Source organism: Cutaneotrichosporon oleaginosum (assembly GCF_008065305.1).
Source record: "Cutaneotrichosporon oleaginosum strain ATCC 20508 chromosome Unknown ATCC20508_contig02, whole genome shotgun sequence".
Taxonomy (NCBI): Eukaryota; Fungi; Basidiomycota; class Tremellomycetes; order Trichosporonales; family Trichosporonaceae; genus Cutaneotrichosporon; species Cutaneotrichosporon oleaginosum.
Genome location: NW_027072171.1, coordinates 863,831 through 888,496, shown reverse-complemented (window position 1 = coordinate 888,496; position 24,666 = coordinate 863,831). Strand labels below are relative to the sequence as shown.

At 60.6% G+C, this 24,666-nt stretch overlaps 12 protein-coding genes across 12 annotated transcripts; 5 read left to right on the top strand and 7 right to left on the bottom strand.

Moving 5' to 3' along the window:
- Nucleotides 1-526: 526 nt before the first annotated feature.
- Nucleotides 527-5,889, bottom strand: COLE_02051 (uncharacterized protein; the record flags this gene model as incomplete). The annotated part of the gene is made up of 6 exons (XM_018422467.2): nucleotides 527-1,405; nucleotides 1,442-3,259; nucleotides 3,296-5,189; nucleotides 5,334-5,455; nucleotides 5,487-5,596; nucleotides 5,703-5,889. The coding sequence occupies 6 exons, from the start codon at nucleotides 5,887-5,889 to the stop codon at nucleotides 527-529; spliced, it is 5,010 nt and encodes a 1,669-aa protein (XP_018280681.1).
- Nucleotides 5,890-6,441: 552 nt separating this feature from the next.
- On the top strand, nucleotides 6,442-6,769 carry COLE_02050 (uncharacterized protein; the record flags this gene model as incomplete). Its single annotated transcript, XM_018425224.1, has 2 exons — nucleotides 6,442-6,667; nucleotides 6,711-6,769. The coding sequence occupies 2 exons, from the start codon at nucleotides 6,442-6,444 to the stop codon at nucleotides 6,767-6,769; spliced, it is 285 nt and encodes a 94-aa protein (XP_018280682.1).
- An 83-nt stretch (nucleotides 6,770-6,852) lies between these two features.
- On the bottom strand, nucleotides 6,853-9,227 carry COLE_02049 (uncharacterized protein; the record flags this gene model as incomplete). Its single annotated transcript, XM_018420061.2, has 3 exons — nucleotides 6,853-7,742; nucleotides 7,777-9,019; nucleotides 9,069-9,227. The coding sequence occupies 3 exons, from the start codon at nucleotides 9,225-9,227 to the stop codon at nucleotides 6,853-6,855; spliced, it is 2,292 nt and encodes a 763-aa protein (XP_018280683.1).
- A 127-nt stretch (nucleotides 9,228-9,354) lies between these two features.
- COLE_02048 (uncharacterized protein) lies at nucleotides 9,355-10,154 on the top strand (the record flags this gene model as incomplete). The annotated part of the gene is made up of 4 exons (XM_065626186.1): nucleotides 9,355-9,427; nucleotides 9,522-9,605; nucleotides 9,637-9,855; nucleotides 9,919-10,154. 4 exons carry the CDS (start codon nucleotides 9,355-9,357, stop codon nucleotides 10,152-10,154), a joined length of 612 nt encoding a protein of 203 aa, XP_065482455.1.
- Nucleotides 10,155-10,405: 251 nt separating this feature from the next.
- Nucleotides 10,406-11,350, bottom strand: COLE_02047 (40S ribosomal protein uS3; the record flags this gene model as incomplete). The annotated part of the gene is made up of 3 exons (XM_018426483.2): nucleotides 10,406-10,808; nucleotides 10,884-11,179; nucleotides 11,291-11,350. 3 exons carry the CDS (start codon nucleotides 11,348-11,350, stop codon nucleotides 10,406-10,408), a joined length of 759 nt encoding a protein of 252 aa, XP_018280685.1.
- A 681-nt stretch (nucleotides 11,351-12,031) lies between these two features.
- COLE_02046 (uncharacterized protein) lies at nucleotides 12,032-13,215 on the top strand (the record flags this gene model as incomplete). The annotated part of the gene is made up of 4 exons (XM_018422468.2): nucleotides 12,032-12,133; nucleotides 12,274-12,408; nucleotides 12,464-12,769; nucleotides 12,916-13,215. 4 exons carry the CDS (start codon nucleotides 12,032-12,034, stop codon nucleotides 13,213-13,215), a joined length of 843 nt encoding a protein of 280 aa, XP_018280686.1.
- Nucleotides 13,216-13,462: 247 nt separating this feature from the next.
- On the top strand, nucleotides 13,463-14,988 carry COLE_02045 (uncharacterized protein; the record flags this gene model as incomplete). The annotated part of the gene is made up of 5 exons (XM_018422469.2): nucleotides 13,463-13,501; nucleotides 13,590-13,763; nucleotides 13,801-14,163; nucleotides 14,253-14,551; nucleotides 14,583-14,988. The coding sequence occupies 5 exons, from the start codon at nucleotides 13,463-13,465 to the stop codon at nucleotides 14,986-14,988; spliced, it is 1,281 nt and encodes a 426-aa protein (XP_018280687.1).
- A 79-nt stretch (nucleotides 14,989-15,067) lies between these two features.
- Nucleotides 15,068-16,838, bottom strand: COLE_02044 (uncharacterized protein; the record flags this gene model as incomplete). Its single annotated transcript, XM_018421225.2, has 6 exons — nucleotides 15,068-15,573; nucleotides 15,608-15,722; nucleotides 15,760-16,057; nucleotides 16,093-16,498; nucleotides 16,548-16,700; nucleotides 16,733-16,838. 6 exons carry the CDS (start codon nucleotides 16,836-16,838, stop codon nucleotides 15,068-15,070), a joined length of 1,584 nt encoding a protein of 527 aa, XP_018280688.1.
- Nucleotides 16,839-17,073: 235 nt separating this feature from the next.
- COLE_02043 (uncharacterized protein) lies at nucleotides 17,074-18,602 on the bottom strand (the record flags this gene model as incomplete). Its single annotated transcript, XM_065626185.1, has 7 exons — nucleotides 17,074-17,242; nucleotides 17,279-17,547; nucleotides 17,586-18,025; nucleotides 18,070-18,192; nucleotides 18,234-18,265; nucleotides 18,372-18,406; nucleotides 18,504-18,602. 7 exons carry the CDS (start codon nucleotides 18,600-18,602, stop codon nucleotides 17,074-17,076), a joined length of 1,167 nt encoding a protein of 388 aa, XP_065482454.1.
- A 474-nt stretch (nucleotides 18,603-19,076) lies between these two features.
- Nucleotides 19,077-20,132, bottom strand: COLE_02042 (uncharacterized protein; the record flags this gene model as incomplete). Its single annotated transcript, XM_018422470.2, has 2 exons — nucleotides 19,077-19,708; nucleotides 19,781-20,132. 2 exons carry the CDS (start codon nucleotides 20,130-20,132, stop codon nucleotides 19,077-19,079), a joined length of 984 nt encoding a protein of 327 aa, XP_018280690.1.
- Nucleotides 20,133-20,947: 815 nt separating this feature from the next.
- On the bottom strand, nucleotides 20,948-21,613 carry COLE_02041 (uncharacterized protein; the record flags this gene model as incomplete). Its single annotated transcript, XM_018420069.2, has 1 exon — nucleotides 20,948-21,613. The coding sequence occupies one exon, from the start codon at nucleotides 21,611-21,613 to the stop codon at nucleotides 20,948-20,950; it is 666 nt and encodes a 221-aa protein (XP_018280691.1).
- Nucleotides 21,614-23,056: 1,443 nt separating this feature from the next.
- On the top strand, nucleotides 23,057-23,777 carry COLE_02040 (uncharacterized protein; the record flags this gene model as incomplete). The annotated part of the gene is made up of 3 exons (XM_018424762.1): nucleotides 23,057-23,399; nucleotides 23,461-23,605; nucleotides 23,639-23,777. The coding sequence occupies 3 exons, from the start codon at nucleotides 23,057-23,059 to the stop codon at nucleotides 23,775-23,777; spliced, it is 627 nt and encodes a 208-aa protein (XP_018280692.1).
- Nucleotides 23,778-24,666: the final 889 nt, after the last annotated feature.

Genomic DNA, 24,666 nt, shown 5'->3' with positions numbered 1-24,666 from the left:
CAGGTGTAGTTGGCGACGCGGGGGTCGCGGGCGTCGCCGGGGAGGCCAAGGACAAAGGGGTAGACATCGAGCCTGGACAGACGTGGAGGGATAGGCCAACAGTATAGGACCTATATGGTATCCTCTAGCGCCGCTCGCCGCTCGCTGCGGGGCTTTGAGCTCGTAGGCTGGAGGGAGAGAGGCGATGCGCAGTTGTTGTGGACACTGATGAGACGGGGATGGCTGATACGGAGCTGGAATGAAACCTTTTCAGGGTGACAATGCAGCGACTCATGTTGCCCGCGTGCCTGGATGGTCAGCTGACCACGGCCCACTTGAGATACCCCAGAGTGCCGCCACCCAGGTCGTGAGACTTCGCTGACTCATCACCGACGCTGCGCTCTCACGAGCACGCAACCCGTGATGTCCATGATACAACAATTGCATGCCATGCTACATGTCCTCCGAGGGCACTCTCCATCTTGGGCGTACAATGCAGGCGTGGTCTCAAGCAATGCAAACAATCTCTCTTGGAAAGGGAGCGCATTCACTGCTCCTGTCCACTCTTTCGGCGTCCCTTGACTTCCTTTCCTGATGTGCTCCTCACATTCTTGGCGGGAGCCTTGCGCGCTGGCGCGGCCTTGCGTGGTGCCTTGCCGCCAGTCACCTGACGCGTAGACCCCGTGGATGTTTTCGAGCCAGTGCGAGGGCGCTTGCTTGCAGGACGAGGCTCCTCCTCTTCCTCCTCGCTTTCGTCAGATTCTATTGATATAGGGTCGTTGTTGGTTCCTGCTCCCTTGACAGGTGTACTATTGCGAGGGTTCAAGCGCTTCACCTTCGCGGGCGTGGGGGGCATCACCAGCGTCGGTTGGTCGCCCACATTGCCGTCCTTGCGGGCATACAGGATTGTCGCGGCTTGACGTGCGGCGATGGGTTCGCCCCCAAAGCCGTTTCCGAGGTTGCGCTCCGAAGATGCGTACTCCCACGGATGTTCTCCTTCACGTGCGGCGTCGGGGACCTCGTCACGCACCAACTGCGGCTTGAACAGGGCTATAGGGATCGACGATGTGTCTTTCAAAGCCTTTGAAGTGAGGAACATATCGCAATGCTTGAGAATCGGCTGGTCGACCATTTGCTCAACCATCTCCCATGGTCTGTCCTCGAGGGCCATACCCATGTCGCTGTCTACCAGGCCAGATGAGCTGCACATTGACATGGCGCGGTAATCCGTCTTCGGTCGCGGGAGGGCGCTGGCGAATGACGGCGAGCGAGCGAGAAGATCTTGCACAGCGGGCGTTGAGGCCTCAAATACGCGCGCGTGATAAACGGCCGCTTGGCTGTTTGCCGGGACTGAGTCGACAAGGAATATCAACAGATCGCGCATTGATTCCATATTAGTGTATCCCTGCGAACGGGAACACAGGGCCTGAGGTGTGAGCGACGACATGAAGCGCGTGCTTACAACTGCAAGATGCAAGAATGCAACGACCAGAGCGCCGAAGTCAGGTTTGGGAGACGACGGGATGTGGATCTCAGTTGAAGGGATTGAGAGGACGAAGCGAAGGAGGTTGAGAACAGCCTTCAGTATCGTGCCGGGCTCGGGTGGCGTAGCGCCCGGAAGCATGTGCACGTCGTCCTCGTTGGATACGTGTCGTTCGAGCGATTGGAAGGCGTCGGCCAGGAGGTTGAAAAGACGGTCCCGAGCGGCGGCCGCGGCTGCTTCGAGTCGATCCTGACGCCCAATGCTGCTGATGACACGCAGCACAAGATCAATGCCGCTTGAAGTTTGCTCCACCTGGTGCTGGTCCTCAGCGCCGAGCAAGCGGCGGAGGAGGTCGCCGAGACGCTCTAGCCCTACAGCCAAAATCTCCTGCGCGACGACAGAGTCGGCGCCGCGGAACGCCTCAACGAGCAAGTCCGTATCATCGGGCGTAGCCTCGCGGTCCAACGACTGCTTGACAATCTGCGACAGTTGCTTGCGAGCCTCGTGCGGCTCCTCGTTGTTGGCGATGCGCATGGTCAGACGCTTGAACTCCACCCTCATCTCGAGCACGATGCGCGTGTACCGCCATGCGCTGTACTTGCCGCCGCCCTCGAGCGTGGGCAGACTCTCTGAAGACTTTGAGCGCTTGTCCGACATCATGAGCTTGAGGCCCTCGACCATGCCAGTCTCCAGCGAGGAGTCGTTGGAGCGCTTGATCCAGTCATTGGACAGGAAAGCGTCTTTGAGCACGTCGAGATTGCGGAATGCAGCGGTCTTGAACTGTGGCAACTCGGCGAGGCCGCGGAAGATGACGCCGATCTGGTTCCGCGTCTTCTCGGGAACGAGCTTTGAGCGCTCCAGGACGACGAGGACGGGTAGGTGCTGGATCAGGTTGGGGACGTTGGAGGCGTGGAAGGCGGCCGCCCGGGCCGTCTGCACAACATACGCCTCGCGTAGGCTGGCAGGTGGCAGACTCTTGTGGGGCGTACACAGAAGAAGCTGCTGAGCGAGGGTGACTGCCCACTCGACGGCATACGTGCGTTTGCTTGACAGTCGCGGATGTGAGGCCGAAACGAGAGATGCAGCATGCTTGAGCTCCGGGAAGAGGACTTGCTCAAGGAGTGTGTGTGAGCCAAGGAGACGCCTGACAATGAGCACGAGCAGCATGCGGACAACCGGCGGCACGCTGCGCCTGCCAAATAGGTCAACCCGAGTGCTCGGGGTAAGAGACGCGACCCAAGTGACGAACACGGGCCTCAGCGACCCGTCACCTGCCTGGTCAATGACCTCGGTGATGTGCGCCACCGCGGCGTTCACGGCGTTCGGCTTGCCTGCCTCGCCTGCCTGAACGGCTTGGATAACATTCTGCCACCAAGTCGTCGACCACAAGTCAAACTTGCCGTGCCGGGTGAACATCTTGGGGGCCAGTCCGACTGCTTTCTCGGTGTTGCCTGCGGTGATGACCTGCCGCAACCCCTCCATACTCTGGTCCATGTCGACCGCGATGGAAGGGGCCTCCGGCGATACGCGTCTATGTCGTTCTCTGGCTTTGAGCACCTCCGCCTCGGCGTGCGGGTCGACCAGACGGTGGTGCTGGACCAGCATCTGGAGAACGGCGACGAGCGGGGCGCAGAACTCGCCACGTCTCTGCATAGCGCGAAAACGGGCCACGAGCGCAGCCGTGATCTGATTCCACCTATCGATGGAGGTCCAGACGTCGGCATCGCGCTTGATCGAGTCCAGGATAATAAGGAGGATCTCGGGGTCTTCAGTGCCGGTGATGCCCTTGACGAGGAACTAGTGTCAACTCACGCCATCAAACCAGCGACTTACATCTGCCAAAGTCGAGTATCCTCGGCACTGCATGAAGACGTTCATGACGCGTGCGTACGTGCTGGCGTCCATGGGTGGCTGTGAGCCTTGACGCTTGAAGTGGTGGACAGCAGCCGCAAACAGCCAGAAGCGGCTGTGGACAAACTCAAAGCGCGTAATGCCCGCCGCCATGGGGATCTGATAGTCGATGCTCTCGCGGATAAATGCACTCTTGCCGTATCGCCGCAGGCCGAAGACCTCGGGTACGTACTCTTTCATCTCCTGGCGGAAGGTCTCGAGCTGATGGTCTTCTTCGGCCTGCTCGCGCTCTCGATTCTCACCGTCACCGCTGAGCACGAGGCGTCGCTGCTCGAGCAGATCGGGCGCCTCGACGAATATTGGCATTACGCGGAGGAGCTCGAGGTGGTGCGACGGTGGCCCCTTCCCCTTCGAGAAGCGGGCGCTGTGGCCATGTGAGATAAGGGTGTTTAAGTACCGTCCGTACGAGAAAAGGCCCTGGCGCGTGAGCTCGCCGAAGGAGATACCGATCGGCAGGACATTTTCCGCTTTGCGCGCCGGAACCGAGGTATCCAACCACTTGTACAGGATAGGAAAGAAGTCAAAATGGTCGTTTGGCCTGATCTCCTCGTGCCATTGCTGCCACTTCTTCAACATGGTGTACACGGCGTAGGGCCTGTGCACGCCCATGTGGTACAGGCCCATTGCCCAGTTGACGAGAATGAAAACCTTTTCCTCGAGCTTTGACACGTCGATCTTTGGGCTTGTTGGAGCGCAAGGCCCACTAAAGTATGCCTTACAGAGCGCAGACATGTCCGTCTCAGCGCAGATCGAGTCAAGCATGTGGATTTCGGCCATCTGTTGTCGCCTAGGGCTGGCCCCGGGGTCTACCACGATGGGCTTGAACATCAGGGCGTTGTTCCGGCGCTCAAGATCCGCCCAGAGAGGAGTAACTGAGTCGACGATCGATCCCACGAGTGGCGAGAAGCGAACCCATGTCGTTGGGGAGAGCATGACCTCGGGGTCGGTTTCATATAGAACGCGGATGATCGTGGTGAGCTGCTCGTCGACCTTTGTCATTGTCTCCTTCGCCGGCGAGCCCCGTATCTCCTTGAGCTTCACACACGCAGAACGCACGCAATGCCGGGATATGCTCGAGCTTTCCGCAACATCATTGAGGTTTTCGTGGATCAACTGTGCGACGAAGCCGACCTGGGCCAGGTTCGCTTGGCCAAGGAAGTCAGCGAGCCAGCCGACCAGTTGCCGTTGAGAAATTAGGCGTTTCCGGTTCAGTTGCTTGAGAAGGGTGTTGGAGTACTGCCACTTGGCAAGCCATCGTGTGCGGCTTTTCTCGTCGCCCAGAACGCCTGTGGGCGTCTTGGGAGGTGGCAGTGTCCCACCACCTCCTCCCGCCTTGGGCTTGGTGGGTAACACAAGTTGCGCTAATTGCATGCGCAGCCATGCAGTAAAAGCAGTGGTGAACTCGGCAGTGTACCAGTCGTTCGAGTTGAGCGGCAGCGGCACTGGGGCGGAGGTGGCTGTTGAGCTAGGCGTAGCTGCAGCTGGGCTGGGAGCCTGCACCGATGACACCGGTTGAGCTCGTCCACGATGTGCGCTGATCTCGTTTGCGCCGAGGATCCGGATGAACCACAGCGCCCTATCGATCGGGATTGGTTCAGGTGGGGGCTTCCCCGCAGCGCTGACGGTGCCGGGGCGCATCCCAGGCTGAGGGGGATGGAACATGGTCTCGAGGAGCTCGACACCCTTGAAGCCGTGGGGAACGGGATTGCGCATGAGCCGCGTAACTGGAATGGCAGGGTTGGCGAGGTCGGCGATGAACTGTGACCGCTTGGTATCGTTGTATGTCACACGCACGGGGATGCGGAACGCCCTTTCTCTGTGTGTGTTAGTGTGCGTGTGATGGCAGCATGACGTCGCGAGCCTGCCAATGGTCGCGACGCGATGAGCGACGCGGCGATGACCCGAGACGCACGGCAGCATCCGGCGCTTGGCGGACCAATGCGAGATCGTCGCAACTCACTGGAAAGAAGGCATGGCAGCATTCCGCTGCGCAATGATCTCGCGGCCCAACTCCATCAGCCGTTCCAGGCCGCCGGTCTGGAGCTGCTGGTACACCGGGCCATGCATGGAGAAGCTCTCCGCCTGGCATAAGCTTCATCCCGAGCGGTCTCACCGTCACATTAACAGCCGGCTTGAGGGAGAAGCCGGACTTGACAAAGGTGTCGCTCATCTCATCTTCAGGCTGGCCGAAACCGGGCCGTGATGGATAGAAGTCCGGGTATCCTATCTGTCAGCGATCGGGCGTCTGTGCGCGGCTAGCGAAACAACAAAGGGCGAGTGAGCGAGGTGAGATTTTGCCACGCTCGCCCCCCGCGTCGAGCTCACTCACCGAGGTCGGCACGCGAGTTGAGGACGGTTCGCCAGGCTGGCGGAGGAAACTCCTCGATGGGCACGGGGTCGGCGAGCGATACATCGGCGGTGGGCTGCCCGCTGGCACGCCGTTTGTGTGGAGCCTTGTTGCCGAGCGACGGATGTGCCGCGCGCAAGCCTGCCGGGGGGTAGCGCGGTGTTGGCATGGCGCGGCGAGATTGAAGGAATGGGGGTCACGGGATGTGGGGTGGCGGGGAGCTAGAGAGCGAGGAGTGGCATGTGGAGAGACGGAAGGAGGGCGAGGGTGTTGAGGAGAGAGTATGCAGTGACGATGCAGGAGAAGATGATGGAAGATGCAGTGGATGGAGAGACAAGATGAGACCAAGATGGTGGATGGATGCTCGGTGTTGTCGGCGACAGTGCTGCCTGCGAGTATCCTTCTCCACCCATCCACCGGCCGCCCAAGCGAAGGCAACGACCACTCACCGCACGCCCTAAAGGCACCTTCACTTTCAGGCACCGTCCACTAGTCCCGCCGCCGCCGCGTCCCCTCCACCACTCTTCTTGTCCGTCATCAGTCAATCATCACTAATCATCAAGAGGTGTCCCATCGACTTCTCGCTTCGCCCTCCGCCCTTTCCGGCTTCAGTCTCACATCGCGCTGCGCCCAGCCGCGTCACAGCCCCGTCTTGGCGTATCCATAGCCAAGGCATTCGCGCCTCCCCCTTAACACCCCCACCCCCATCATCTCCTCCAGTATGCCCATCGAGTGGCCAAAGGACTCGTCGCAGTCCGATATCGACGACGACACCTCGTCTCTCGGGTCGTACCTGTCCTCATCAGACGAGTCGTTTGACAGCGAGGACCAGTCCGCACTCATCCAGGAGGAGTGGGAGGAGAGCATGCGCCAAATCGAGGCCGTGCTGAGCGTCATCATTCTGCCCTTCTTCGGCAAGTGGTGGGGGCGACGATTTGCTTTCTGGGGTGAGTTGAATTGACGCAGCATGAGTGACATCGCTGACAACAGCGTATGACCGCTACAAGATCTTCGGGTGGACGCCCGCCATTGTCGGCCTCTCGCGGTAGCGCGCACAGTGTAACACTCCGGCATATGCATAGTAAAAGATAGTGGCAGGGTTGTGATGCAGAGATGTGTGTCTAGTACTATTCTATCGTTGACGGGAACCGACCAGCTTGCGCGCGCGGTCGATCATGCGTTTGAGAGAAGGTCGTTGTGTCTGGAACGCGCGGCGCTCCATCTCCCCCAGCACCTCCTTGACCTCACTCACGCGCTTGGCCTTGACCAAGGGGTCTAGAATGATGCTGTACGTGTCGGCATTGGGTGCTCCTCCCTCGCGCACCATCTGGCGGAAGACGCGAATGGCTGTTGAGCCACCGCCTTCTGCATCACCCATGCCAAAGAGCACGCGATTGTTGGCTTCAGGAGCGCCGCTCTTGGGCCCACGCGTCAACTGCTTGAGAATGATGTTGAACGCCTTGTCGTTCAATCGGTGCCCGCTCGCCTTCATCCGTTTGATCGCGTCCCAGCCGTCCAAGTCCCACCCGCCGCAAAAGTATCCACCGACGAGCGCCGTCCACATCGGTAGCGTCGTCTTCAATCCTCGGGCACGCATGTCACGGATCACGTACTCGGCGCGACGCAAACCTTCGGCCGTGCCGTCCGACGCCAGGTCAGCTACGAGCATCGACGCCATCACGTCGTTTGGCTCTATGCCGCGGGACCGCATGGCGTCAAGCGTCGCGCGGGCAAGGTCTGACCGTTCTGCTCGCAGCAGGCCGTGCACCATGGTCGTGTAAGTCACAATGTCTGGCTTGATCTTAAGTTTGCCAGCCGTAGCGATAACCTCGTTGATCATTTGAATATTGGCGAGGTGGGCTGCCCATCGCAACACCGTGTTGATGGTCACCACATCAGCGACGAGCGATGTCGAAGGGTTCACCGCTGCCTCGAAGAGCCGCATCCCCATCTCAGCTGGTCGGCCACCAATCATGAACGCGGACGAAAGTACTTGATTGAACACGAGTGTTGGAGGCCACACTACTGTCAGCTTCCATTTAAAGAGCCAACCCACCCATGCGCTCTGCTTCGGACGGGCTCCTCCCCTGTTCCGCCTCGAGCTCCTCGAGCCACAACTTGCGAGTTTCCTCGTTGCGGACGAGATCGTCCCAGATCTTGAACATATCTCCTGACTCGCCGTGATACCCCAACAGGCGAAGATATACCGAGTACGCCTGTACGTCTGGAATGACGCCCTCCATACGGACCACTTTGTCCCACGTCGCCTTCGCGCTAGCGAGGACGAAATCGCGGTCCGCTGCACGCGGGTTGACCTCGTCGGGGTCGATCTCGTCAGGGTCGGCTGGTCGGGAAGCGCGGAGCATCGCGTGGAACACGGGCAACGGGGTAGGCTCGGGGACACGCGCACGAGCTGCCTCCAGGATCGGCAGGAGAGCTGCGCGATCCTGCTTAAGTTCATTCCGCCACGGCGAGCAAGCCCAGATGAAGGCGCCGAGCGCCGCGCTTCCCCCGTCGGCCGTGAGCCCATGCTTCTCCTTGCGGTCGAGCATGCCGGTGAAAGTCTCCCACATGTTGGCGATGTGTGTCAGGTTGCCGTCCCCGCGGAGGAAGGCAAGGCGACCCTCGAGGCTTCTCGCGGTGCTGGGAAGCGTTGCGATCGCGTCGTTGGAAAAGAGTGCTCGCGCACTTGCCTGTACTTCCGGAGCGTCTTTTTCTCCACCGAGTTTGACGACTTGTCCCATCACTGACGCCAGCGATGGCATGCGGAGCCTGATTTCTGTTGGTTCGGCAATCCCCAGTCGGGCGCGGAGAAGGACCCACGCAGCCGCCTGGGAAGGGAAGACAGCGCGCCCGTCGCCCGCCTTATCTTCAGACGACATGGTGGCGAGCTGCCGCTCAAAGGCATCGAGGACGATGCGTGCACGCGTCTCGTCCCGCCCAGCCTCGGAGGCCATCCACTTCGCGTAGCGCACCACGAGCATGTAGTGCTTCAGTTTGCCTCGCGCCGAGGTCGCGTACACGCTCTTCGGGTCGCCGCAAATGGACCATAGTGCGTCGGCGAGCGTGGAGAGTTGCTCTTCTGGTGCCGCCACGTCCGTGTAGTAGCTGGAGAGGAGCGCGGAGATGGCGTTCCGGTGCGTGATCGGCAGCTCGGCACCCGCGTCGAGGTAGCTCCTCACAGCGGCCAGCACCTCGGCGGGGTCTGAGGTGGAGGCCTGTCCACCGTGAGACGGAGGACTAAGCGCCGTGATGAGTGCCGCATTCAGACGCGGGTTGCTGCCCCCGAAGATGTCCGTCTGCCATCAGAGAAATACCTCGAGAGGAAGGCTGTGAATGCCAACTCACCGACTTTATCTTCCCGAACGGATCGGAGTGCAAAGCGCTAGTGCTCGCGGCAGGCTGTGCCGCAGCCGCATGCGTCGCAAGCGTACTGCGAGCGCGGCAAACCGCCCGGGGTCGCTGCTGCGCGGCGCGCGCGGTCACCGAGCCCAGGCGACGGAACATTGATATCGGAGTCGGTGGAGGTGTAGATGGAAAGTGACTTTGCTAATGGAAATTCAGGATATCTCCGCGTCTCCGCCTGTCAAAAGTTTGTTTTCGACATCACACTTGCCACCCACCTCATACTGCCATGCCCAACAATCGCAAAAGCACGCTCAAGAAGATCAACGGGCGGGATGGTGTGCATCCCGGCTCGCGCAAGGGTGCGTATTCGCGAGTTGCGAGCTGGCACGGACGCTGGATCAGCTCAAACGTCGCCAGCGCTTCTGCGTCCTTGTAGAGGAGGACTGACCCCAGCCGCGCAGATCAACCGCGTGCACCTCCGCAGCATCAAGCTCAAGTCGCAGGCGCGTGATCGCAAGGATCTGAAGATGGGGAAGCGTGCGTTGACCCGTGATGCCACTGACAGCAGTGTTCCGCCCGCAGTTCTTCATGCACTCCCTTGAGAGCCCCGACGCGCTCACACTCCCGCAGCTGTGCGCGCTGATCACGGACACGTTCATTGCGCGGAACGACGAGCGGATTGCGGAGCTCAATGCTGAGCGCCGCCCGGGACGGCCGAAGGTCAAGGAGCTGCTTGAGCTTGAGGAGCTGCGGCGTGTCGAGAGCGCCGAGTGGGAGACCGGGTTCGGTGAGTGCCTGAGGCGGGGAAGTTCTGCTCGATGAGCAGGGAGACACCGTAGCTGACGGACAGAGGTGCCTAATCTCACCGACGCGCGGGCAACAAAGCTCATGTACGGGTGGGTTGAGTCTGGGACAATCATCAAGTCTGCGCACATCGACCTCCTGCCTTGGATCCGCATTGCGAGGGCGACACCGGACGTGTTTGTGGTGAGCCGCAAGGGCAAGCTCGATGGGATGGGGTTGGGAGACGCCGGGGCTGCAGCTATGGCTGTCGACGACGAGGGTGAGAGTGCTATGCAGGAGTAGATTTAGATGTTGTATGAATACCGCTAGACGCAGACGATTTACGCCAAGGACGGACGGCAACTATGGATGCAGGCGATCAGGATTGCGCTCTCAACGGCGTCCCCGCACGTACACCACAGACTCTCGGCTCTATTTCGTTCACGTCATCACACATCCAATCGCCAGCACGCAACCGCACTCATCAACTCAGCAGCGCTCGTAATAAGGGAATTACATCCCGACTAGTGTACAAGCGATAGCCCACCGGGCACTTAGTAAGCAGCCTGCTCGGCGGGGGCGGCCTCGGCCGCGGGGGCGGCAGCGGGGACGGCGACCGGCTGGGGCTCCTTGTGCTCCGAGCGGATCTCGATGGGGGCCTCGGCCTTGGGCTCGACAAGGGTGACCATGTCGGGGATGGGGCGCGAGGGGCCCATGCGGCCCTCGGGGTCGTGGGGGCGCATGATCTTGACCTTGATGCCGAGCACACCCTGGCGGAGGAGAACGTGGCGGACAGCGTAGTCAACGTAGTCAATGGCGGGCTGGCCGGAGTGGAGGAGGAAGCCGTCGGTGAACTTCATCGACTTGGCACGGGCGGCACGAAGCTTGCCCGAGACAACGACCTCGCAACCCTTGGCGCCGGACTCCATAACGTAGCGGAGGACACCGTAGCAAGCACTGGGAGTCAGTAACGAGTCAAAAGAAGAATAAGAAGCCGGATCCGTTCGACCGGATCCGAGGGGCGAAACTCACCGGCGCATGGCAAGGCCACCGAGGAGCTTGTAGCGGAGCGACTCGGCCTGGGCGACGGCCGAAAGACCGCGGTACTGGACCTTCTCGGCGTAGAGCTCGAGCGAGTTCTCGGGGAACTTGAAACGCTTCTCAACGAGAGCCTTGAGCTCACGGATGCGGCGGCCCTGGTGGCCGAGGACCTCCTGGGTGTGGGTGGCACGGATGATGATCTCGGTGCGGGCGTGGGTGACACGGACCTCGCAGCCCGAGTAGCCCTCCTCAGCGAGCTCGCGCATGAAGAACTCGCCGAGCTCGGCCTGTCTGTCAGCTTTATTCTTGCCGTTTTGGGATCGCCGCGCATCGCGTCGAGATGTTTCCTGTTGCTACGCAAGTTCCATCTAGGGGGCGCGCAGAGCAGCGGCACTAACCTGGAAGACACCGTCGGCGACGAACTTGCGCTTCTTGGAGATGTTGAGGGCGGAGGCCATTTTTGCTGGTCTTTTGGTGATGCTTGAAGAGCGAGGATGAGAAGTTGGCAGGACGAGGGTTTGAAGGTGGAAAGGCGGAAGCAAATTGGAGGATCAAAGAGTTTGACGGTGGAAAGTGGCAATCAATTACACATACTTTTCTCTTGTGATCGGCAGTCGTGCCTGCAGCCATCACCTCGACGTGATGCAACACACTGATCCGACAAGCGTACCAGAATGGATCATGTATCGTAGAGCTCTGCGACCACTTTGCTTATGAGGCCTTGTCTAGAAGCCGAAGGAAGTTACGCTAGATAAGCTCTCCAGAGCGTGGAAAGGGTTAGTTTATCAACTCGGGCTACGTGATGTTCCAAGCCCCCCCCATTGCTCGCTTCCCGCCAGCCGCAGTCTGCTGCTTTATTCGAGTATTGCCTTACAGTCACGCGCTGCAAAGAAGCTTAAGGAGTCGTGAACTCGCCGACATCAGCTTGCGCAAGCGGAGCATGCAGCGGAAGAGGCAGGTGTTGTCGATCTGCCACTCGCACGTGCCAAAGCTCGGAGATCTTCCGCTGTCCGAGACCGCGATACGTTCCTGACTGACGAACAGCGGGCGGTGCCAGCTCTTGGTATCGTGTTGGGTTCCACTCGCTCTTCCCATCTTCATCGTCGCTCATCTGCCGCCTCGGGATCCTCGGGCTCATCATGCGGCTCTCCTTTCGCCGCGTTCAGCCGGGGGCCGTCTTCTCCTCGTTCTTCGGCATCCTCGACATCAAGCTGGGCTGCGAGATCATCTTGCTCTTCGCTGTGAGTTCTGAACGGTGGCGCATGCCTTCAATGTTCTCCCCCGCCTTCCTTTCCTCCGCTCTCCAGTTGTCCATTATTGTTCGGCTTTCACGCCGGCTCTCATACCCATCGCCCTCCTTGTTGAGCTTTGCTGACTCCAGCTCATCAACAAGGTCGCCGGCGTCTATGGTCTCATCACGGTGATTGTCGGCGGCTCCTTCGCGCAGATCACCTTCTACGCCTACTCTGTCATTTCGCTCTTGGGTCTGCAATGGGGTCTCAAACAGGTCAAGGCTGTAAGTGTCCTCGAACCCTCTTTACCACTGTAGGGCTGCGAAAGGCTGACAGCAGGAATCATCCCAAAAGGTGCTCCTCGTCGCCCACCTCTACGTGCTCGACCATGTGATTCAGCAGGTCTTCCACTACCTCTTCTTCTACAACTACTGGTATATTCAGAAGCATGAGGGACAGCGTGATTTGAATTCGCAGGCGCAGAAGGACATCTTCAACCTGGCCGTCTCCCGCAACGAGGTGTCGGCCAGCGACGCGAACCCATCCGAGGCAGATGCGCAGCTGCGCGCCGGCCAGGCGATGCAGATCTGGAACCATGAGAAGGGATACGCGCTTGGCGTTATCATGCTCGGATTCTTGTTCAAGGTGAGCATGGTGCGGGAGGGCGAGAAGTCCGAGGTAGACCAGGATTGTCGGAGGAAGCGGAGCGGACAAAGCAAGAGTGTTTCTTGCGCCGTGGCGGTCCTTTGCGTTTGCGACAAGCTGTTCTCACCAACACCCGTTGACTCTAGATCTACGCCTGTATGGCCTTGTACTCGTACGCCGCGCACCTGCGGCAGAACACATACCACTCCCTCCCGCTCACGAAGGACGCGCACGCGGCTCGCGACGCGATAATCGCGAGCAGATCACAGAACGCCTCTCCAGTGGAGGAGGATGAGCTTGCGCTCGCCGAGGCGGAGATTGCGCGCGACCGCGCCCGCGAGAACGGGCCCGCCCGCTCGCCTCGGACTTCGCCAGCCGTCGAGGCATCTGCACTGCCCAGGACAGACAAGGGCAAGCGTGCCTCGGAAGACTTCAGCTGGGACTAGTCATCTCTATGCATCCACCACATATCACATAGAGCCTCGCGTATGTATTCGATATTGTGCGCAGAAGCCATAATACTATACAATGGGTGGAGTGGAGGTCATGTTTCACAGTGGATTCCATTTGCCACTAGCGTCGCCGGCAGCCGCCGATCCCACTCGACGTCATGTTTTAAGCGTGTTTGTAACTTGTCCGTCTCTCAATCTCCAACACTCCACATTTTCGCTGCCTCGCAAAACCACCACCACCATGAGGCTGGCTAACAAGCAAATCGAAAAAGACGGCTCGGTGAGTGGGCGCCAGCCGCGCTGACCGGCGCGCACCCACCTCGGCGCCGCTCGGCCACCACAGCCTGCGCGGCTCCAGCTAACGCCAGGGCTGGGTCGAGCTCATCCCCGAAGACGAGGAGGACATGTGGCACGTCTACAACCTCATCTCGGAGGGCGACGAAGTGCGCGCGAAGACGGACCGCAAAGTCCACAGTACAAGCAGCACAGGCACGACGACAAGCTACCGTGTGCAGCTGAACCTGACGATTCTCGTCAAGCGGGTGGGTCTGGGGAGGGGCGGTTGGAAGTTGACGCCAGACCATGTTCTCCGCAGCAGCGTCGACGGAGACGAACGGCGACCAGTCGACGCACCGCGCCGTCATGAGCATCACGGGGCAGGTGACGGAGGCGAACGACTATGTGCGCGTCGGCGCGTACCACACGCTCGAGCTTGAGCGGGGCCGCAAGTTCCGGCTGACGAAGGCGACGGGGTGGGACAGCGTCGCGCTCGAGCGCATTACAGAGAGCACGCGGCCGGGGCGCGGCGCCGAGATCGGCGCCGTCGTCTGCGGCGAGGGCACGGCCGCCATCTGTCTCCTCAGCGAACACATGACGGTTGTGCGGCAGCGCATCGACGTGCCTGTGCCGCGCAAGCGGAGCGGGACGAGCAGCCACGACAAGGTAAGTGTCGGAGCGGAGGAGCGGCGGAGCGAGTGGAGCGCAGGCGATAGTCGCGCGGCCGTTGCGGAGCACACGAGAGCTCACACCAGGCCATGGCGACCTTCTTGAGCACAGTGTACGCAGCAATCCTGCGCCTGATCCCGTTCGAGACACTCAAGGTCGTCGTGCTCGCCTCGCCCGGCTTCACCAAGGACACGCTGTACGACTACATCTTCCAGCAGGCGACCGAGACGAACAACAAGGCGCTGCTGGGCGCGCGCTCCAAGTTTCTGCGCGTGCACTCGAACACGCCGCACGTGCATTCCCTCGTCGAGGCGCTGCGCGATCCCGGCGTCGCCAAGATGCTGCAGGGCGCAAAGTTCGCCAAGGAGGGGCTCGCGCTGGACAAGTACGCCTCACCCCGGATCGCGCTGATACAGATTCCACAAGATGCTGAGTACGGACGAGCTGCGTGCGTGGTATGGCCCGCAGCACGTGGCACTTGCGGTCGACCGCGGCGCTGTTGGCACGCTGCTGATTTCCGACGACTTGTTCCGCGCCGCCGACCCCGAGAAGCGCAACCACTTCGTCCGCATGGTGGATGAGGTGCGCGCGCGGGGCGGTGAGGCCGTCATCTTCTCGTCTATGCACGAGACGGGCGTGCAGCTCAACCTCCTCACTGGCATCGCTGCCATCTTGACGTACCCACTCGACATTGAGGTTGTCGAGATGGAGGAGCGCGAGGAGCGTGAGCGCCTCGAGCGCGAGGCGGCAGAGGCGGCATCCGAGGGCTCTACCCCCGCCGCTAGTGGCACCACCACGCCATGGCGCACCGACGGCATCTAGATCCACCCACTGGCTCGTCCACATATTGCCTCTGTACTGTTGTTACTCGCCATGCATACTTCTAGAACACACACACTCTCTACACGTCATCGTCGAGGGTCTCGTCCGACTCCTGAATCATCTGGGCAATCTCCCTGTCGCGCTCGCGCGCGTCGGCCGCCGTCTCAAGATCCTTACGGTGCACATTGGCAGCAAAGCGCATGCCCTGCAGCGCGTCGTTGTGCATTTCCAGCGCATACTTGAGGCGCTGAGCGATCTGCTGCTGGGGCTCGTCTGTCTCATACACGTCCCTCTTGACCTTGGACTGCATGAACCCGCCCTTGTGGTCGATAGTGGCATCAATCACACGGTCCTTGATCGCCTTGGCCACAATGTACTCGGTGTCCTCCTCCGAGTCGAGGCCAAGCTTGAGGCACACGTCACGCAGCGAGATGCGCGAGTATGCGAGCGTGATTGTCCGCAGCGCGGTGCGGATGACGAAATGCCGCAGTCGGAGGATGAGGAAGTGAGTCGAATCAGCAAGGAACGCCTGCTCATGGGTGGTAAATGCGCGCTGGAAAGCCGCGACGTCGCCAACGCGGACGGCTAAAATCAGCTCGGCTTTGATACTATAGCTCACCCTGCACGATCTGGAAGTAGGGAAGGAGGGCGTGCTGCAACACCGGCCGGCGGAACATGGCGCGGTCGGGGATGCGGCCGGTGAGCATTTCCGTGACAATGTAGAATTTGTGGATCTGCGGGTCAGCTAGGGTTGTGGGAGGTTCAGCTCACAATCTGCACAAATCCTGGCGCAACCTCGTCCTTAGGCGCACGACGGATGGCGGTGAGGAGGAGATCAGCAGCACCAGCGTAGTTGAGCTGCACAGCGCGCAGGCGCGCAGTGTAGAACAACCAGCGGGCGGTTTGGGCTGTGTTGCTCGACGTAGGCATCTCGATCTTGGAGAGCAGCTTGTCGGCCTGGTCGTATAGGTTGGACTGGAGGTAAGAGCGAAGGAGGAGGTTGACGACGGTTATCTCGAGGTTCTCGTCCTTGCGGAGACGGGCCGACTGGCGTACGGCGAGAAGCGTGCTGCTGTCAGCTCCGACACTTCTCAAGACACTCACGGGCGGAGCTCAGCAAGACGGCCCTGCAGCTCGTACGTGCGCGCGAGGTAGAAGTAGACCTTTGCGGCGATCTGGTCCATGGTGCGGCGGTTGGCGGTCTGGATGATCTCGGTGGTGGCCTTGGCGAACGCGCCGGCCTCGGCGACCTCCCCGGCGTCGAGGGCCGCCAAGATAATTAGGAGGCGGAGGTAGACGATGCCCTCGGGAATAAGGTCCTGTCGCGCCGCGTCGAGCGGCACAACGTACTTCTTGGGCGCGGGGGCGGGCGTCGAGCTTTCCCCGCTCTTGCCCTTGTCCTTGTCTGCGTCCGTTGACGCCTCGTCCACCTCCATCGACTCGTCTGTGACAGGTGGGTCTGGCAAGGTCTTGAAGACGGAGGACGCGAGGAGCTGCTGGCCGGTTTTGGCTGCGTGTCAGCAGGGCGGAACGGGGGAAGGAGGTGGAGGACAACGTACACTGCTTGGGGAAGGCGCGCTCCAACGCGTCCTTGAGCGCCGGCTTGGTGAGCTTCTTCCGCAGGTGCGTGAGGGTGCGTAGAACACGCGTGGTGTACCGTGGCTCGGCGGTTGCGACTGTCCTGCCAATGAGAGCGATATTGTTGAGGATTTCTGGTATTAGTTAAGTTGACAGCGAAGCTCACCATCCTCGACGGTCAGCACCGGCGGCGCGGGCTCCGCCTTGGTCTCCTTGGAGTCGACGGCGGGGGTGGGCGAAGTCTCCTTCTCCTTCGCGGGTGCAGAGGTCATGGTGAATGGTTAGAGGAGCGAGATGACGAAAGGACGAAGATGTTAGAGGGAGGGCCTAGAGCAAGACAGGCGTTGGCTGGAATGGCGACGCGCAAGCAGGAACCGTCCACGTGGCTTTTCAAATCCCCGATGACCTCACTACAAAATCAACATCCACCTCTTTCAAACCAGCCCATGTTCTTCATCAGATGCATAGATGCAACCATTTTCTACTTGGCTACCAAGCGCTCAGAGCCTAGAGCTCCTCCTTAGCCTTTCCAATAACCTGCTGGCCGTCGTTGAACAGGTCGTTCTTGAGCTCCTCAGCCTTCTGGGCGACGAATGCGCCGAGAATGTTGGCCTTGACCTTGATCTCGTCGAGCTTGGTAGGCGCCATCGAAGGCGAGGCGAGGAGGTTGGCGAGACTGGGAATCAGCAATGTCCGCGCAGAGGCAACTCACCGAGCCTGCTCCTTGGTGAGCCACGCGTCTCCCTTGGCCTTGATCCGCTCCATCGCCTTGACGTAGTACGCGGCGGCGGTGCGCGCGCGGGTGTCGAGACCAGCCGACTGCTGGGTGACGTACGCCTTGGCGTTGTTGTACACCTCCTCGCGGCTGGGGAGCTCGGACCAGTACTTCTGGGCGAGGACGTCGAGGTCGTGGATCTTGCCCGCGATGTCGTTCAGAAGGCCCGAGGGAGTGCGGTTGGTGCCGCAGTTCTCGTTGAGGAACTGAGGTCAGCTGCGATCTCCACCACGCGCAAACTCACGTCGACAAACTGCTGCTCGCTGCGGCCAGAGTTGTACGCCACAGGCTCCTTGGAGCCCTTGGGGAAGAACTTGATGGTGGGGAAAGAGCGGACCTCGTAGCGCTGCGCGATGTGCTTGTTGGACATGTCGTCGGCGTTGACCTGGGCGACGATGACGTCCTCCTCGGGCGCAAAGGCCAAAGCAACCTTCTCGTACGCGGGCTTCATGTTCTTGCAGTGGCCGCACCAAGGGGCGGTGAAGGCCACGAGGACATTCTTCGAGCCGTCAACGACGTCGTCAAAGTTGCGGCCGTCGAGGACCTTGGCGGCAGGAGGGGGAGGCGGCTTGATGTTCGACTTGACACCAGAGTTGTCCTGGACGAAGGCGACGAGAGAGTCGAGGTCACGACCCGAGTTGTACTCCTGGGGCTCGAGCGAACCAGCCGGGAACCACTTGAGGGCTGATGTTAGATGGGACTGGGAGGAAGAGCAGCTGAAAACGTACTAGGGTACCCCTTGACCTCGAAGCGCGAGCCGAGCTCACGGCCGACACCGTCGGCGTCGGTCTTGGCGATGATCACCTCGTTGATGTCGAAGGCATCGGCGAGCTGCTCGTACACGGGGGCGACTGAGGTTAGTAGAGAGCTCCATCAGCCCCGGAAGACTCACGGTTCTTGCAGTGGCCGCACCAGCTGCTTGGTCAGCCAGAAACCCTCACGAATAGGTCAGTTAGTACGTACGGAGCAAAGCTGCCTATCAGCACACATTCATTCTTCAATAAACAAAAGCGGTCAGTTCAGAACTCACAATTCAACAAGAGCTGGCCTGTCCTTGCCAATAAGCTGTCAGAGTCAGCTCAGCACGCGTTGGTCACCAAACGATGAGACCGGAAAGGTGGAGGTTTAAACCCTGTCACCGGTCTGTTACAAATCGACACACCTGGTCAAAGTTCTTTGAGTCGAGCTCGACAACGTTGGAGGCAGTGACTAGGGCTGCGAGACCGAGGAGGGCCGCCGGGAGTTTGAAGGAGAGCCTCATGGTGAGATGAAGGAGAGCAAAGTTGGACGCGGATGATCTCGAAGGCAATATTCGTTCGGTGACGTGGCGACGGCGGGAAATGACAGGTGGTCAGGGCAACACCCTTCGCTCGGCGACGCGTCACAGGCTGCCTTCATCATGCGCCAGCCTGTAGCTTGCAGCCTGCAGCCTGCAGCCTACGCATGAATCTCCGCATCTTGTTGGCAAGCAACTCGTCACGATCGCCATCACCATCACCCATCACCCATCACCCATCACCCATCATCCTGCAACCTGCATTTCTTGGCGGATCAAATTACTGATGCACGAATACTCTCGGGGGCTGACGAAATATGAGAAAGATTACACACGTGCATTGACCCAGGTGACGACCTAGTCCCCGTTGTGGGAGGGATTAACAGAAATGATTACAACAGGTAGATGGTGAAGGCTCACAGAGCCAGCTAAGCGTACACAGGAGGCGACAGGAACTGATTACACCTTGACAGCCTCGAGACGCTCGGAAAGGTCGTCCTCAAGACGGGGGACCGGCTTGCGGCGGGCACGCTTGGGGGCGGTAGGAGACATGGGAACGGAGCGCTCAGCGCCAGGAGTAAGAGGAACCTGGGTGGGACGGGGAGACGGCTTGGGTGTGGGGTCGACGTCGAGATGGGGAATTTCTTCGACCGATTCGCCCGCGATGGTGATGACGCCGCGCTCGGGCGAGAGCGAGATGGGAGTCGTAGGCGTCGCAGGTGGGCTGGCGGACTGGACCGAATGGGCACTGCCGGGCGGCGAGTAGCTCGAACGAGAGGCGTGGGACGAGTGGGTCGATACGCGGGGCGTAGAGGGCACCGAGACGGGAGGAGATGAAGCGACAGAAGCGTAGATCAGACCGGCTGGACGAGGGTACTGGTTCGTGTGGTTTACGAGCTGGGACGACCTGGAGGGAGGGGCAACGGAGCTGTCACTAGACATGCGCTTGAACCCAGCAAAGGTGCGAGGACGCAGCCATGAGGAGAGCACGTCCGGCGAAGTAGGCTGAGTGGCCGAATCGGCAGATGGCGTTGGGCTCGGGTGTGACTGCGAAGGAGAAGGACGTCCGCCAGGGCCTGGGAAGGTGGAAGCTGCAAAAAGTGTCAGTAACGATAATCAATATCTGTAACGCGCGTCGCAGTGCGTAACGCGGGCCGACGTACGAGTGTAGACACCACTGGCACTTTTACGCGGGGGACGGTGGTCGCGGACCTTGAATGGGTCGCGATGGTCGTCGTAGCTGGCGCGCTTGTGCTGCGAGGCGCGAGCGGGGTGCTCATAGCTCAACTGGCGCTGGGGGCCAGGGCGGAAGTTGATAATCTCTTCTACAGGCTCGGCAGGGCCGACGTCGGACATGGGCGGGGCGACGTCGAGAACGTAGGGGCGGCTTGGCGAGCTGCGACCGGAAGCCATTGGGGAAGACGAGGAAGAGGCAGTTGATGACGTTGTGGCGTAGGTGCTGCGGAGGTGACTGCGGGGAGGGACGGCGGGGGCACCTGCTGCGTTGCGAGACATGGTGAAAGAGAATGGGCGGTAAGACTGGGGAGGGAGTGAGCGAGACGTGCTTTTGTAGTGGGTGTGGATGCAATGAGAAAGAGGAGACGAGTGTGTGGATGAGAGAGATGAGGGCGATGAGGGCGCGAGCAAGTGCGAGTGAGCGTTTGCGTGTGTGTGCGCGTGCGTGCGTGGGCTGGGCGGTGGCAGATGTTGTTGTGATGACGTCTGCGAGGAGATGGTGCTCCACCACAGGTGCCTCCCAAAATGATGATATTGTGGAGTGGGAGTTGGAATCTGAGACAGATGCAATGAGACGGAGAGAGAAAGAGAGATGGAGAGATGGAGAGATGAAGAGATGGAGTCGACGAGTGTTTGGATCATGAGGAGTAGAGGCAGCGAGGTGTCTAGCATGGTATGAATGGCGACACCTGCAAGAGAGCGCAAGGAGGGAGGAAGGAGGGAGGAGGACACAATTCGCGAGGACGTAGGCGGCGTATTCAACGCAGCATGGGCCTAATCCACTTGAATAGTCCTAGTCTAGGGCCCTGGACCCAGTGGCGCCTCTGCTGCTTCTCCTGAGACAACCAGGTGCACAGCCTAATCACCCTAATCGGCAGGGAGAAGGATTGTCATCCCTCCCATACACCCTAAATCTTCACCCCCTTACCCCAAAGACCCTGCCCGTCTTGACCGCCTCCTCTGCCCGTGCGCCCTCCATCCGAATTTGAGGCTTCTCGGGACCCTTGCTCCCCCTCGGTGCCTGCGCAGTGCCCGTGCCCCCCGTGCCTCATAGAATATCTTCAAACCCCCCTTCCGGTTCCGGAGTTCCGCATTCAATCTCCGCAGAGCCCCGTGCCTGGCCCCATACTCTTCCGGGCAGTCCCCCAATCTCCTTTCCTCCCCCCCACCCTCGATCCACAATGTCTCCAAAAATTCGGGCCTCGCTCTCGCGCATCCAGACCATCTCGAAACACGGCACTTACGTTGTTGTGCGCAGAAACATGCGGCCCCGAGATGTACGCGTCCAGCGACATGCTCATGCACCGGATTGTCGGCTCCCCGCCCTCGTCGGACCGGAAGTGGATCGAGGGACGCGAGAAGAACGCCGTGTCATTCAAGTCGTAGTCGAGCACGCGGCCCAGCATCGGCGCCGCCGCGCCGGGCGGCAGGGACATGGTTGTCTCGGGGGACATGGTGCGGCGGCCGGTGTGCTTTGTGCGCCGAGTTCCGATCGGGTGGGTGCCTGGGACCGTGCGCTTGTCTGTGGGAGCAAAGTTGGACGCCCAGCGTTCGATTATGCGTTTGGATAAGGAGCGAGATGCGCGAGTCCGAGGCTGTGGAGAGTTCGCGGTTGGAGAGGATCGAGAGGTGGCGAGGTGAGAGAAGGGGGAGGATGTAGACTTGCTGTCGAGCCAGTCGGGCAGCACAAGCCAAGATGTGGGGCGGTCGAGAGAGACGCGCGCCTTCTTATTAGGGCGCGGGAGGTGGAGGAAGCCCATTTTGGTGACCGCACGGGGAGGGTCGAGGCGGTAGGCCGGTTAGCTTAACGTCGGCGTGGCGTTCTGGAATGGGTTTGGGACCACGAGACCTCGAGTCTTGAGTCTTGAATCTGCGAGACTGGCACTGCGAGGCTGACAAACTGGCTCGGTGGCTGAGGCGCGCGCGCGACAACTCAACTCTCCGTTAGCCAGCCGAGGTGGACGTAGGCGCGGTGGAGCGTGAACGTGTGTCGTTCGCGTACTCGCGTGGTCGATCGGAATACACCGCAGAGCCAGAGTTAACCCTAAGCTCCAGCCGAGGATGCCGGAGAGGCGTAGGGAGAAGATCGAGGAGAGGTGAGGAGAGGAGAACGCTACCGGAGCGTTCTCTTGCTGTAGCGAGGGACTGTCACAGACAAGGTCGACCGTCTAGGCCGTTAGAGAGTGTCGGGTGGATGAAGATGCGAGCGCACCATCCACTTCTTTAAAGAACGCCATGACCGTCGTTACCTGGCCACCTGGCAACCCCATCCTGGCATGGCACACGATCCTAGCTCAAGGCAATCAAGGCAATAACGGGTCGCGGGGAACCAACCACGCTCAAGAATGACGTTAAGAACATTGCGGGTGCGTTCCTAAGCCGTGTAGTGGAGAACGCACATCTGCGTGCATTCTGGCACGCCCGCCCGCCGCAGTTCCCGCTGCTCTCGGAGGCGCCGAGAATATTTGTGGCCTGCATGGCCTGCAGCAGCAGTTAAGAACAAGCATACGAACATGACGGAGACGTCGGAGCGCAAGAGCGAGACCAGGGTAGAATTACGGCAGGTGCCCATTGAAAGTTCTGGCCAGTAAGAGGCGCAACCCCGGTTTTCACCTCGTTGCTCTCGACTTGCACCCACCCTCCCCCACCCATGCTTTGCATGCCATGACCCGCCTATGCGCCATAAGCTCAAATGCGCCACCCGCCGCACCGGGAGGCGTGGCGCCTTTCCGTCCTTGCCGTTTCTCGAGTTGCTCGACTGTGTGCTGATCTGATTCTGCGTGCCCTTAGCCTCCCAGGCCTCCCAGCTCCCAATGCACGAGGAGGAGGAGGCTCCAGCGGCGTTCTTTGCCGCTTTGGCCCTTGGTTTTCTGCTCCTTCCTGAGTGTATTGTACTGCTGAGTTTTGGTACGATGCGGGTGCGCGGGTGGCGAAGGCCTGATTGTTCACACAGGTGTCACAAAACGAAAGCCCATGCCACTGCCAGCCCTGCCCCACTCTCTTTCTCCCACGTTAAGATCACGTGGTACATCCCCCTGTCCGAGTGGGGCGGACCATGATAATTCCGCAGGAACCACCCAAGTGGAGGTGTTGACAAGCCCCAACCCACGACCTCCACTTCCACTCGTCAGTTCATTGTCCTAGGATTCCACTATTCCATCCATCCCATCATCCCACCATCCCTCACAACGGGAAGCGCCGCCATGTCGCGCTTCCCTCCACGCGCGACATTCAGCCGCAGCGAGCGTGTCGGCGGCATCGCACTCGCGCCCCTCGCCGAGTTCCTCTCGCACCTCCACGACGCCCCGCACCTCATCAAGCTCGCCGACATACTCGAGCGCTACCGCACGCCCAAGAGCTACCACCGCTTCGACTTCCGCATCGCCGACTCCTCTGAGCTTCCTCCAAGCCCCGGCGTCGTGGACGACGAAGAGGTGCGCAAGCTGTGGGAGCGCGCGCGCGGGAGTCCGATCATCGTCGATGACGCGACTCCGGGGGATGGTGTTTTGGCGTCGGCGGCGGAAGAGAAGGCTGAGGGCGATGAGGGTGAGGTGCGAGCCTTAGTCGCAAGACAGGTCGAGCAACGCGTGGACGACGTGACGAGGAGCGTGGACGGCGCCAATGGCGTCATCGCAGAGACAACGGGCGCAGACGACGGTATCGCGGAACATGATTTCGCAGGCGAGGCGAATGCCGCCCGGCAAGACGCTGTCCCAGCTGCATCTGGGTCTAGTGACGCCGCAATGGCACCGGTGCGTTCCGTCGTTGACGTGTGCTGATGCTAGCCGACTGCGCGTGATGGTCCCACGCCGCCTCGTGGCCAGGCAGATACGTGCGCGAAACTGGTGGCGCCAAGTGTCGACCTTCCCTCAGAGACCGATCCACCCCGTTGCTTCACTTTTCCCGCCCCACTTGATACTGTGACCGCCGCGGCCGTTGGTCCTCCGGACGCGACGCCCGCGTCGCTCGATAAACCTCCCGCGACGACCAACGCGTTCGCCGCAACGCCAGATCTGCTCTCCGCCGCTCCTCATGGAGAAATTACCGCCGCACCTCACGGAGAGATTACCGCAGCACCTCACGGAGAGATTACCGCAGCACATGAGGGCGCAGCACATGAGGCCCTCCACGCTACATGCGATGCGCCCCTCACTTCACCTCGCGGTGAGCCCACCGCTGCGCCTCACGCTCCCGCCGCTGCGTCTCAAGCACCCTCCACACCCACTGCAGCAGCCGATGCACTCGCTGCTCACTTTCCCGACGTCGCCGGCTCACCATTAGGTGAAGCCGCGGCTCTCACGCCCAGTGGCCAGCCCCACGAGGGATTAGAGCCGAACATCGACAACGCACCTCCATCACTGGGCCCAACAGCCCCAAGCAGCGGGACCTCAACGGCTCTCCTCACCGCCCCAGCTACCCTTGCAGAGGCAATAGCATCCTCCCACGACGGCTCGGTCTCTCTCACCCTCCCAACCTTCCTCGACACTCCACCTCTCGAGGCGAATCCCCAGCCAATCGCGCAAGTCACAGATGATGTCGTCCCCGTCTCTTCTGACCAGCCGCGGCCTGTAGCTCCCACTGAGCATGGTGACCCCGCCATTGGCGAAGCTGACTCTGGCGAGGAGAGCAGTCCTCGGTCGCGGTCGCCATCTCTATTCACCCCCGACTACCCGCCGCCACCGGGCGGCAGTGCTCACTGCGTGCGCGAACTGCGCCTCGATCTTCGCTCCCTCGATGTCGCAGCCATATTCGAACTCGAGATTTGGCGTCGTGAGGTGTTGAACCTAGAACCCCTCGACATGATCGTTCCCGA